Source organism: Eleutherodactylus coqui, chromosome 10 (assembly GCF_035609145.1).
Source record: "Eleutherodactylus coqui strain aEleCoq1 chromosome 10, aEleCoq1.hap1, whole genome shotgun sequence".
Taxonomy (NCBI): Eukaryota; Metazoa; Chordata; class Amphibia; order Anura; family Eleutherodactylidae; genus Eleutherodactylus; species Eleutherodactylus coqui.
This window is the reverse complement of record NC_089846.1, coordinates 58,705,015-58,718,879: the sequence shown is the minus strand read 5'-3', so window position 1 is coordinate 58,718,879 and position 13,865 is coordinate 58,705,015. Positions and strand designations below refer to the sequence as shown.

Here is a 13,865-nt window from a genome sequence, read left to right as displayed (position 1 = left end):
CTTGCTGTAGCGCATGTCTAAGCCATGTGCGTCTGGCATCCTGAAAGTGTCCTTTTACCAAAGGATCTTTTAAGTTCTTACACCTACAAAACAAGATGAAAAGTTTATGACCAGTGTCTTCCATTGATGCCAAATCAGATTCCACTATGTACCCATTTCTGTGCACAGCCAATGTGATTTTATCCGCTATGTCAAAAGGACAGGACAAATATCCTCCCTTCACAATTGCCTTTCTTTACACCAGGCCATATAAACCTGACTAGGGTGCTACGATCTTGCAAACCATGGCTTGATCTTCTAAGCCTAACCCGTTTGGCTATAAGACTGTGTGGTATCGCCCATCAGCTCCACTGAAGTGAATGTCCGTTATATAGCTGCCTCTACTATTGTTGCAAGATAAGCATAAAACTCTTCCTCACCGTATATTCTGTATTTTACAAAAATATATAACACCCTTTGAGGTTAACATAAAAGGAATTCTTTGAAGCAAGTAGCTATTTTCTTAGAAGTCTACTGAGACTATTACAAGTGATCTTTAGGTAACAATAACTCAGGAAACGTTGAGCGAACGTGGTCAACGGAGTGGTCAGACAGCTGCACACTGTGGGAACATAAGAGACTATCAGCTCTTAATGTAACAGCAGTGATGTATCAGCTCTCTCTTCTGAAGAAAGTACATAAAATATCAAGCTTTATAATGGAGAGGAAACCATAGTAAACCCAAGGCCAGAGATTGGCTGTATAGGCATCATGGAAGGAGGCTCCTTGTTCGCCAGCAGTGCCAACTTCAGGTTAGATGGCACTGTGTGCTGAATTCTTTTTGGTGCCCTTGTCATAAGAAAAAAACAATATATATATTGCACTGATAGTCAATCTACCTGTATTCTGTTTGTGCAGAAAGCAGCAAGATAGCGTGGGAGAGCAGGAGTTAAAAAAGAAAATGGAGTGCCCGGCGCGTGCGCGCGGCACACTTATGGCGTACCGAGCACATCCGCCGGGCCGAAGAAAGAAGATCCGGCCGCGACAGAGGGAAGATCCGCAGCGTCCGGACAGGTAAGTTTAATCTTCTTTTTAGCCTCATGTCCGCGGGAAAGGAGGGACCTGCTGCGGGATTCTGCATGGAGAATCCGCGGCAGGCCTGATTTTCCCCGTGGTCATGAGGCCCAAGAAGTTTATCTATTGATCTATCTTATTAGTATCTTAGTAAGTGGTAATGTAAACTTATCCTTTGACTTCCATCTTTTTCTTACATAAGTTCCTTTGTTGCTCACTGTTCAGTTTCTTGTGATGAAATATCACATTTTAAAGAAATATTATCACACTAAAGAAAGTCGTCCTTCCCCTTTATTAAGGTTGCTATCTAAAATTTGGGATTCCCCCTTATCGGGAGTGTTGCAGGGAGGACACAATTTGTGTATTCCCTGTACTTCCTATTTTAGAAGGCTGTAGTTTCAATAACTTCATACTCAGCTTCCAAAGGTTAATGCTGGGAGTGATAAGTCATGACCTTCTTGTTACCCAAGAGCTGCAGACCCTCACTGAGTGGGAGAGGGGGAACTCCATAGCCATTTTTATCTGCTTTTCGAATTGAAATCAATGAAAGGTTATACATGATAATGCACAGAAAATCAAGAAAACTCTGAACGGTAGATAAATATGGAGGATCAGACAATTAGACTAGAAAACTACTAAGACCCTCTTAAAGGCAAAATGCTCTATTACATACCATTAAAATTATACTGACCCACAAAATATCAGATAGAATATCTATTACCACAAGAAAGTGTCTATGCATATATATATATATATATATGGACCCTATATAGACAATATATTATATTAAACAACCTAGAGGGGTAGGGATATGATCCACCATCATTATACACAGCTATCACAATATGTCAGCATAGTATAATGAGCAGACATAAACATTATAGACAGCTATCAAGATATAAAAGCATAACATGATATCCAGTCAATGGTGAAAATAGAGACTAATGTGTTATACTTTTATAAAGTATATAGCTTTTAAGGGGGTCTTACATGATTGTGCACAGCTAACAATGCAGTTCATCTGGAGAGGGGGTCTTGAATAGATTCTCATCAGACAATAGCAAAGGGGAATGGGATATAGATGGATGGATTGATGGAGAGATAGATAGTTAGATATGAGATAGTTAGATATAAGATAGATAGATAGATATGAGATAGATAGATAGATAGATATGAGATAGATAGATAGATAGATAGATAGATAGATAGATAGATAGATAGATATAGATAGATAGATAATCTGTTGTAATTTGGTCACTAGATTTTAAGAGAATTTGCTATTAGCTGATACAAAAACATTCTTAGAATTATGATTAAAAAAAACATAAAACTTTACTTCTTAGAGGATAACATGGAGCTTCTGTTTCAGTTTCCTATTAGGTTAGTTTAGATCTTACGTTTCTGTTTCTCTGCTAATTTAGAGGAACATTAATCTTGGCTGCAACCCTCATAATATAAAATAACCTCTCTTCTATGAGCCAAACAGTGGTGATAAATTGGGGTTGTCTTCAAAAGTTTTTCAATTGTTACACAGATGGTTGAGTTACTTCCTAGCTCCTCTTCCACATTCGCATATTAATATGTTCACTCCATGACCATTGGGCTAATTCTAACAACACAGTTCCTCTAGAAAGGGGGTCCTGCACAGCATGGGACCAACAAGGGAATGACACCAACCAGGTTTTAGCCTCCTCTCTCCAACAGTTCCATAACAGTGGCATGGTCTGTCAATATAGTAAGTACACCTGTAAGGTAGTGGAGGAGCTCCCTGTTCCTCCACTGAAGAGTTAGCAGACACTGCTGTTACTTAGATGAAATAGAAACCCTGTGCACTTTTATGATACAGCCAGGAGAAGCCTGGCTCTCTCCCATCAGTGTGACAGAAGCACACCAAAAGTTGGGGAAGAAACTCAACAACATGAAAATTGTGAGCAGTGACGCACCTACCGTGTCACCAGCCTGTAAGGAAAGGGGACAGTAGCAAAGGGTCAGGCTCTAGTGGTGATGTAGTTAGCACATCACCAGTGACAAGGTCTATTCTGATGGGAAGAGCAGCATGAGCCTCATGATAGGCCACATCTCCCTGTTGGGGGGTACAGAGAAGGGCCCTTTGACGTGTGTAAAGCCAGGGGCCCTGAAAAGGTCCAGCAGAACCAGAGGACTTAGAGTAACCACTGAAGCAGATGAAGAGTTGTCCAGTGACCAAAAGTTGCTATGGATTGGGCTGCCGGCATGTGCCAAGTGGGGGAATAAATGGAGAAGGACCCAAGAAGTGAGTGCAGACCCTAATAGCCATCAGGGCCAAAGAGGGCCAGTAGTAAATATATCGGGGGTCAATACAGAGATCTCTCCCATCATCTATTTAAACCCAGGACTGTGACTGTAACAAGGGGGCGCTTTCTACATCTAGAGGAAAGAGGGTTACTACACCAACATAGAAGGGGGTTCTTTACTGTAAGAGCAGTAAGACTGTGGAACTCTCTGCCTGAGGACGTGGTGAGGGGGAACTTACTAAAATAATTCAAGAGAGGCCTGGTCACCTTTCTTAAGTATTACAATTATACATGTTATACTAATTATTGCAGAAGGATCGATGATCCGGGGATTATTCTGATTGGCAGATTGGAGAAGTGAAGGAATTTTTTCCCTTAAATGAGGAAAATTGGTTTCTACCTCAATAAGTTTTTCTTTTTGCCTTCCTCTGGACATATGTCTTTTTTCAGCCTAAGGCCTCGTTCAGACAAGTGTATTTTTTAGCACAAATAGCTGCACAAAAAAGATTGCGTCTATTAGAGCCAATGGTTTCCTATTGAAGCGTTAACATGAACGACTTTTAGATGTGCAAAATACATAGGACATGTATGGCTACAATGCTCGCATCTAAGGTGCGTGCTGCAAGAAAAGATAGGACCTGACCTATCTTTAGTGCATTTTGTACAGGGGTTCCCATTGACTCCTAAGGCAGCTGCATGAACACGCAGCATGCACCACGGAGCGTGTGACGAGCAAATTATGCACGAATGTAGATTGTGCCTTTAGCTCTGTTCATGCGAATTTTCCACACACGAGTGGCGATCTTTTTACGCAGCTATTTGTACACAAAAAACACACTCGTCTGACTGAGGCCTAACATACTATGTTACCAGTCATGACATCTTTCTTTCATGTGTATTTACACAGGCGAGTGTGATATTGATCTGAGAGACTGGAAAACCTGTAATTTTTGACTGCGTTTGCAAGGAAAAATGTATCGCAGCACATGCAAATTTTAATACAAAAAAAGAAAAATCGCATTGCATTTTCATGAAACTCACAGTTACATGAGAGGACGGTGCGACAGCCCGCAACAGCTCCAATAAGCCGATCGGCTTATCAGAGCTGTTAACCCTTTAAATACCGCAGTCTATTCTGACAGCAGCATTTAAATCCCTTGACCGATATTCTGGGGTCCCGTACAGCCCCCTTGTGATGAGATTGCAGGTTGCCATGTGGGTGTCATGGCAGCTGGGGGCATTCTGAAAGGCTCTAGGGCTGTCATGGCAGAAGGCCTATCAAGCCATGCCTGTTGATAGAATGCCTGTCAGATCGCGGTATAATGTAATGCTATGGCATTACATCATACTGCAGAAGCGATCAAAGCATCACATGTTCTGGTCCCCTATGGGGACTAAAAAAAAGGTTAAAATAAGTTTATAAAATTTTAATAATTCTTAAAAAAAATTAAAGGCAATAAAAGTTAAAAATAATAAAAGAAACTAAATATTAAAATAAAAACACATGCGTGATATCGCTGCGTCCGTAAAAGTCCGATCTATCAAAATAATGTATTAGTTAACCTGCATGGTGAAAGTCTTCATAAAAAAAATAAAGAACGCCAAAAATGCACTTTTTTGGTCACCCTGTCTTTAAGAAAAAATGTAATAAAAAACGATCAAAAAGTCGTATGTACGCCAGAATGGCACAAACGAAAATCTACAGGACGTTCTGCAGAAACAAGACGCCCCTAAAGATGGCAGAAGTCTGGGGCTTTTTTCCATTTCACTCCACTTGGAATTTTTTTTAAGTTTTTCAGTACATTATATGGTATATTAAATAGTACCAGTGAAAAATACAACTCGTCCCGCTAAAACAAGCCCTCATACAGCTACACTGATGGATAAATGAAAGAGTTGATTTTTTAAAAGGGGGGGAGGAAAAAACGAAAATGGAAAAAAAGGGTTATTTCCTTAAAGGGTTAAGCAAGAATCTCCTAAAAAATAGGACATGCTACGATTTTTCTATCTTGGACTATTGGTCTGAGAGAAAAATTGCCCATCTGCATTAACCCATTGAAATCAATGGGTTCTTTTTATGTCTGAGCTCCGTTCATTTCACAATTGGACGGAACTCATGTGTGAAACTTGCCCGTGTGAATGCACCCTCAACAGTACCGAAGAAATAAATGAAGTCTATGCAACCCCATAATACATTTGCATATCCCTAAGAGCTGAGTCAAATGCTGGGCCGGACCCTCCTGCCCCCACACATGTCATTAGAGCTTATTTTAAGTCCTCATTTGAATGTTGCCAATACTTTATCTTGCCATTAGTAGCTTCACCCTCTGCTATCTCATCTCAACCAGTGTCCAAACATTTAGTGTTCATATGACACAATTCAAAAAGCAGAAGTTTCTTTTCCAAGATTGCAGGACAGTCATTGTGTTTCCCCTTAGAAGTTTCTCTTTCCACTAAGGGAGGAGACAGAGAACAGAATTAACTACAGCAGCAGCACAGGGTGAAGGTGTTACCAATATTTCCACCCTCCCTGATGTCACGGGAAATTTTGGAGTACAGGGTTTAAATTCCTCCAGAGGAGAGAGGAACCAGCAAAGTACAAAAAGGCTTCAAAACAGCAACTACTTGGAGTTAAACTAAGGGCAAAAAGATACGAGTTAGAAAGCATACAAGAAGATAATAATAACTAAATTCTGTAAGATGGAACTAACACAGGTGTGCAGCGAGGAACCTCTTGTCCGAAACGTGCAAAGAACAAGGACATCGTGCTTTCATTGGCTCAGCTTCTGCTCCTTCGTCCTATTATTGGGGGCTACCATCTATTTAGCCCTGCTTCACTTTCAGATCATCCCAACTGAGAAGAAGGTTTGTGTCTCTTTAAGAACAACTCATGGTTTTACTATAGTGCCTTTAGGTGTATACAGATGGAGCAGTACTGATTTTGTGCGTTCAGCTCTAATCTATATAGAACGAAACAAGAAAGGACAAATTCAGCACTGCTACATCAAACATTTACAGATCTTCTATGTCTCTTGCTCTAAAGGATTTATAGTGATTGCACCCTAATGTGGGGTACGTAGCTAAATTAGTACCTGCACCAGAGTAGAGCTCTGCGGTCTTGCAGGGCATGCTTGTACTTACAGTTCCACAAAGCAGATCTACTGCAGGCAATATCAGTGCTGCATTTGTAGTCATTTGGTATGAAAGCAGTTACATAGCTCGTCAGTCCGGTTTACCAAGTTTTCTATCTACTTCCTCCATGTGTCTCAGTAGAACACAATGAAAGCCAGAGTGCATCCGCCAAACTACGCCTCTAATCACGGTTTCCTTCATTTCTGTTTCAGGATGAATTTCAAATGCCAGAAGTTCTTCAAATCAAGAATTATTTAGGTAAGAATGACGAAAACAAATTTTCGGTGACATAGGGGGGATGATATCAATTCTTTTTGTCGCTTCTCCATTAAGAGTGTATTCACACCGGCGAGTTTCACGAACGAGTTCCGTCCTAGAGCGATATAGATGGAACTTGCGCATTTTATTGATTTTAATCTGTTTATGCACATGAGCGATCTTTTTGTCCGCATTGATACTGCGAGATTGAAAATTCGCTGAAGGTCCCATTATTTCCTATGGGATTTTTTTGTAAATTGCATTCGTTTGCATGCGAGTGCGATGCAATTTTACCATTGAAAACTATTAGAAGCACTTGCGATCTTTTCATGCACGTAAACAATAGTACATAGATAAGAGGCGATACGTTTTTTTAAGCAAAAATGCATCTGGCTCACATCCAGAATTGCAATTTTACAAGCACAATATCGCCCGTGTGAATGTATCGTTAGTATAGGGTTTACGAAAGGAGCCTTAGGTTAATGAGTATTTTGGGGTATTGTACCTATGCTGATGAGCCTCAAAAGGCAGAAACATGTGTGTCTACACAATAGTCAATTCCCAAGTCATGGTGTAAGACTTGTAGGGAACACATGATAATAGCTAGGCCAGTATAGGACATGCTTGTTAGTTTTGGGTGTGACATAACTGTAGGGGTTGAGGGGGCTAAAACATCCACCTGTAGGTGTTGAGGGGGCCAAAACATCTTATATGTAGAGACCAGTACTATAAATTATGTGTGATACTTGAGGACCATGTTACAGAATTTGCATTGGGGTCCAGGGCCTTTTAGTTACCCCTGTTTGCCTGACTTCCAGTGTTTATGGCAGTAGCAAGGGAAAATGCATTGTAGATTAGACTGCATTAAATACTGTAATAACTGTATTAAATGGATTTTTTGTTCTTGCAGAATCTGTACCACAAACCCAAGCCATGAAAGGAAACAGAGCAGCTGCTCATTTGATGGGTAAGTAATGAATCCTCCATTTATATGAATCAGATACGAATGTTTAAGTGTCTGTTTCTTTATTGCAAAAATGTACGGTATATCTAATGATTCACTCATCCTTACAGGGAAAAGGGAAAAGGACCATATAAAATGGCAACATTCCATAAATGCCTTGAAAGAGGGTAGAATAGAGCTTGTCCGTAACTCCTTAGAAATTAAAGAAGATGGAGTTTATTTTGTCTACACCCAAGTGGTGTTCACAGGCAAGTGTCAGAAAAAGGAAGAACTCACCCATTCAGTCATCAAAAACAGGGAAACTGATGATTCTATGGTCATCCTCCAATCCAGTAAGACCGTGTGCGAGACGAGATCTGACTCCAACTGGACCCAGCCAATATATCAAGGTGGACTTTTCAGACTTGAAGTGGGTGATGTGCTTTCCACCAAAACTTCAAATGTTAAATTTCTGGACGTCAATGAAGCACAAGTCTACTTTGGAATCCTTGCTGTATGACAGGACAATTGTGTCCCTGATATAGGACCATCAAAGTTGAGTGCAATAGTGAACTAATTTTGGACAGACAACTTGGTGGTTGAATTGAGAACTTGAATCTTATCCCCTATCACTTGGCAGCATGTAGAGATGATGACCTGTCGTGTTTTCAAACCATGAACTTACTCATTATGTGGATGTACGCAGCACATGTATGTTCTCCTTAGGGCTGTCTCACATGAGCGTATGGTAATAACGTATTACACACACGGGTTTTGCGCTTATAATACGCTGCACCAATATCCCATAGGCGGCTGCTCACATTGCAGCATGTTATATCTTGGCACGTATTATGCGCGCTTACACACCAGAATAGTACACGGCGATGGGTGGCACGCAGCCAGTACACAATGTCGTTGCATACTGGCTGCGTGCTGTGCGCGTATATCTCGCAGCCCGTACACTGTGAGATACGCTCATGTGAGCCTGGCCTTAGACTCAAGAAAGTTGCCTCTTGGTTGAAAGACTCCTTCATAGTTATTGTTTAATATTTTTAATATTTATTAGCTATTTATCTACTTATTTATTTATTTATTTAAGCTATTTTTTTTGTTTGTTTGGTGTTTGTGTTTTTTGATGTGATGTATTGTAAATATGCATACAATGTATGTAAGTCCATTTTGTTGATACATGACCTTAGAATCAGTGAGGACCTACAACACACAGCAAGCCTCAAGCTTGACGAGAACCAAGAATTGGTACTAAGCTGGTTTCACATGCAGAAATTTTTGGAAAACTGCAGATTTTGTTGTAGTTTTTGAAGCCAAAGCCATAATTGCATTCAGAAGCAATGGGAAATATAAAGGATGGACTTATACTCCTCCTTTCTGTTCCTTCTACTTCTGGCTTTGACTAAAAAATGCAGTGGCATTTTTCCAAAAACAACGGTGTGTGTGAAACTGTCTTAGTAGTGTAATTATTTCATATGGGAAGCTTTCTATTTCCCGAATGACTTGTTTCCCATTTGATTATTCATGTGACATAATACCATAGATTATACTGTAATGGGAAGTAACATTCCAAGAAGATAGTTGCTGTACTCACTCCTATGGAAATTACTGAGCTATTCTTGGTGACATCTGAGATTTTTTTTTTGTTAAACATGGACGACCAGTCAGGATCAAAAATTACATGTCTATTGCTAAGCAATGTAGACTATTGTCCTGCTAACCTGTAACACTATTCAATGGAATATAGGCTGTATTGTTTGGGGGCCGATTTTGAGGCTTCATTTTTTCACATTTCTGTTATTTTTTTTCTTATCCTAATTTTAATACTTTCCTTTGTGTTGGAAAATGAAAATTTTTACATGTATGTATTTTGTCATACAGTTTCATTAAATGATTGTGAACTCTGCCTTTTTGTATGCCCTTTGAGTGCCAATAGTATAGGAATATTTCCATTGATATTTTATATTTACACTGGTCTAGGGGGTAGCTAAAGGCTCATGGGCCCGGGTGATAAGTTTATCTTGGAGCCATCCAACTTCTCTTAACCCCTTAACACAGAGGCTAAACTTGAAGCTCCTGGGCCCCAATGCAAAACCTGTAAGAGGGTCCCCAACTATAATGCTTTATTCATAGTACAGGGCTTCCTATATGGAAAAGAGAAGCCTTATGGACCCCCTAAGGCTCCTGGGCCCGGGTGCAACCGCATCCCCTACAGTTACACCAGTGAAATGGTTATAAAACCTTTTCATGATATTCATTTTTTGTAGTTTCCCTTTCAATCATTCAAACTTGAGTCTTACTTTGGACAAAAGGCAAATTTATTAAAAGAACACATTGGCAAAATACTGTGTTGTACATATTGTAGGGCCCGAGGGGGTGAAGCATTACATGGGGAATCTATTCCTGGTGTTTTTTAAATCCTGTATCATGCTCCATCTCTCTCGCCCTACACTCACCATAACACAGTGGATAAGTTTTGCCCACAGTGTTTCTTTAATTTTGACTGTCACTGCATAAATTTGGAAAATATTCCCATGGGTAAGCAATTGAAGATGCGGCACTGAGTCCAGGAATGCCTCTGTTATAATTACCCTCTTCACCCTTTTTCCCAATCTTCCCACAAAGCCACCACTCAGTGCATCCCGCAGAATACTTATGCACGTACATATAATGTGAGTGTAGTGGCGAAACACCTATTCCTGGCCCCTCCATGAATGTCATACTTGTCGTGACTTTTGGGTAAATGCTCTGTGCAAAATGTCTTGTCTCTTGTTATGTGTATTGCACAGCTGCAGCAAATGAGGAGTTAATGCCTGCATTTGGCTGGGATATGTCTGCAAAAGTATCAATAGAGACTAAAAGTATGAGTGATTTGGGTGTGGTAGTGCATCCATCCTCGGGTCCATCACAGTGAGAGGAGTGGAGTGCCAGCCACATGGCGGTACCTTCAACCCTCATGTGGTGAAGAGTGATGGAAGAGGAAGAATGGTTTCCTGAGATCCCCAATGCCAGGAGCCATTAGAGAGAGATGGAGAGCATGAGAAGTGAAGAAAGTCAAGACCATCATTCAGAGGTATTTTAATAAGTGAGTGCCTGTGGAGAGTTTGCCATTTCTTCTTCCAGGAGTGGCACCATACAGATATGGAGGACTGGAGGACTAGCATCACCCTGATTATCTCCCTGACCTCCCTTCTTCTGTCTTGCCTGCACTAATGTGTTCTGAAGTTGTAAAGTGCCAAAGTTTCAAGTAAAGCTTTACCAGGCCCTGACCGTAAACACTAAAGCGTGTGTGGACTCTATATTATCGCCAAGGTTCATTCCGGTGGGTAAGGAACGGTGGCGTCACGTGACAACCTGAAAGTCTATTATATGTGTATAGGCCATCCCTATCCTAGGGGTGTCCAGAAGAGGCCCAGTGATACTTAGGCCAGGGTCTCATGTTTCCCTCTGGGGAGGAGTCTGGTAAGTACCAATGTGACAAGTAACAATGCTACCCTCCCAGCGCCTCTGCGTGAGCCTCGTGTCCCGAGTGTCTGTCTTGGTCGCTGCATGAGGACTTCTTCCCAAATAGTCCACAGGATGCTTAGAGTGGCGGCTTTGCGGGCGGACAGTGAACAAATGGTGAGGAAGGTAAATATAAGAGACCCACCCCTGGACTCAGCACTTTATCTTCTATAAGCCTGTTACTTTAGTTCATGAAACCCATAAGAGATGACAGAACCCCTTTAAATGTAACCAAGAGCCCATTGATTGTCATTGGCAAAATCTCTGAGTTCTTTCTTCACTAGTTTATACATAGCCCCCATATGTCTGCTGCTACCATAGCCAATTCAATTTCCCAACCTCATAATTGTTGCAAAAGTTTGAAATAACCAATGTTAACAGTGCACTATTCGAAGATTAGTTTATGTCAGATGAGGACAAGTAAAGGCAGTTTTTCTTGTTTTACTGCAAGTGGAATTACCCTTCTTAATAATTGTTCTTAATATAAACAGATGATACATGAGACTCCCAAAATATAAATGTAAGGACATGTCTGATTAGCACAGTAACTTCAAATTAAGGCCAGCTGCACACAAGCGGGTCAGATTCAGCACGCAGGAGCCCGTAGCAGAATCTGACTATGTGCCCAGCCAGCATCTGCTCGTATCTGCTTTTCTTCTTTTTTGCCTGTACTGCGGATGGTCCGCACGGCGAGCCGTCGGACATACGCAATACAGGTTTGTTTTTTTAAAATCTCAGCTTTTTCCATTTTTAGGCAATGATGGGAAATCTGCGACCTTTCCGCAATGTCATTGCAGAAGGGCCGCAGGTCGGTCGGCTTTCATTGACCTCAATGGAAGCCGTCCATGTGGAATCTGCACAGAAATGGAACATACTGTGATTTTTCCTCCGCAAGCGCAAAATCGTAATTGATTTCCACTCGTGTAGAGGAAAAAGCGTTTTTCACATAGCATGCGGGCGGTATTTGCTGAGGAATATGGAGACACATGCCCACTCCGGATTCCGCAATGCAAATCTGCCCATGTGCAGCTGGCCTTAGACTGCTAATAAGCAAGGTAGAATAGGGTGTGTGAGTGCCCAAGTGTCCGTTACATAACAGTGTCATCCAGAGCCTTTTTCCAGTAAAATGAAGAAGCCCCTGCATGGGACCAGATAGAACCCATTATAGTCAATGGGTTCTGTCTAGAGATGAGCGAGTATACTCGCTAAAGGCAATTGCTCGAGCGAGCATTGCCTTTAGCGAGTATCTCCCCGCTTGAGACTGCAGGTTCGGGTGCCGGCGCGGGGGATCGGTGAGTAGCGGCTGTCAGCAGGAGGGAGTGGGGGAGGGGGGAGAGGGAGAGAGGGATCTCCCCTCCGTTCCGCCCCGCTCTCCCCCGCAGCTCCGTGCCCGCTGTCGGCAACCGAACCTGCAGTCTCGAGCGGGGGAGATACTCGCTAAAGGCAATGCTCGCTCGAGCAATTGCCTTTAGAGAGTATACTCGCTCATCTATAGTTCTGTCATATTGACAGTTTTGGCGATTGTTTTATATTCATTCTTCTGTTCTGAAATGGAATGGAAGAATGTAAATGTGAACAGAGACTAATACAGCTATTGCTGTTACCATGCATAGCCCAAATAATATAGCTATTGCAGTGTCCATATAACAATACTGTACAGAGTCGAAATAATAAAGCTACTACTGTGACTCAATAACAGTGCCATACAGAATGCAAATATTGCAGCTATTACATTGACTTAATAATACTGTTCATAGAGACTCAATAATGCAGCTACTGTAGTGGCCCGAAACATCTATTTCTGTCCCCTCCATAAATGTCATACATGTTATGTCTTTTGTGTGGATGCATTGTGCAAACTGTCTGGTCTCTTGTTATGTGTATTGCACAGCTGCAGCAAGTGAAGGGTTAAAGTCTGAATGCGGCTGGGATATGTTTGGAAAAGTACCAACTTATGTCCTGTCACGTAGTATGCTAGACACTATAAGTATGAGTGTTTGAGAGCAAGATGTGGTCTTTTACTCTGTTGACAGTTCCATCACAGAGAGAGGAGTGGAGTGCTGGCCACATGGGGGTACCTTCAACCCTCATGTGGTGAAGAGTGGTGGAGAAGAAAGAGCGGTATCCTGAGGTCCCCAGTTCTAGAAACCATTTGTGAGAGAGCGAGCGAAGTGAAGAGTCCGCCGTGCAGAGATTCAAGTCCTTATCAAATGAGTGTCTGCGGAGTGACCCTACCCCCATCCTTCCAAGAGCGGTACTTGACAGATATCTTGCACTGCAGGACTGATATCATCCTGAGTCTCCTCCTTGACCTCAAGTCTTCTGTCCTACCTGCACTGGTGTGTTTTACGCTGTGTACTGTCAAAGCTACAAGTAAAGTTTTGCAAGCCCCTGACCGTTCCCAGGGACTGAGGTACTAAAGAGTTACTATGTGTGTGGATTTCCTTCATTTTTCTGCAAAGGCTCATTCCGGTAAGGAACATTGGCGTCACGTGACAAGTATATAGCTCACCACACGTTTATAGGCCATCCCTGTCCCAGGGTTGTCCGGAAGAGGCCTAGTGGTACTTTGGCCGAGGTTGCATGCATCCCTCCTGGGAGGAGTCTGGTAAGAGCCACCATGACAAGTGACAACTCTATCATCCCAGCTCCTCAGCGTGGGCCTCCTGTCCTGAATGGCCCTTTGGGACACC

The 13,865-nt window shown here is 41.9% G+C and overlaps 1 protein-coding gene across 1 annotated transcript; it reads left to right on the top strand.

Annotated features, from left to right (window-relative positions):
* The first annotated feature begins 5,703 nt into the window (after nucleotides 1-5,703).
* Nucleotides 5,704-9,574, top strand: LOC136580494 (tumor necrosis factor-like). The gene is made up of 4 exons (XM_066581096.1): nucleotides 5,704-6,191; nucleotides 6,671-6,716; nucleotides 7,627-7,683; nucleotides 7,791-9,574. The coding sequence occupies exons 1-4, from the start codon at nucleotides 6,027-6,029 to the stop codon at nucleotides 8,177-8,179; spliced, it is 657 nt and encodes a 218-aa protein (XP_066437193.1). The 5' UTR covers nucleotides 5,704-6,026; the 3' UTR covers nucleotides 8,180-9,574.
* Nucleotides 9,575-13,865: the final 4,291 nt, after the last annotated feature.

What these genes read in the sequence shown, in the direction of transcription:
- LOC136580494 (XM_066581096.1), top strand. Translation starts at nt 6,027, where the DNA reads ATGGAACTAACACAGGTGTGCAGCGAGGAACCTCTTGTCCGAAACGTG. An exon ending in TCATCCCAACTGAGAAGAAG is followed by an intron (nt 6,192 to 6,670) that starts GTTTGTGTCTCT and finishes TTTCTGTTTCAG; the next exon opens with GATGAATTTCAAATGCCAGA. An exon ending in TCAAATCAAGAATTATTTAG is followed by an intron (nt 6,717 to 7,626) that starts GTAAGAATGACG and finishes TTGTTCTTGCAG; the next exon opens with AATCTGTACCACAAACCCAA.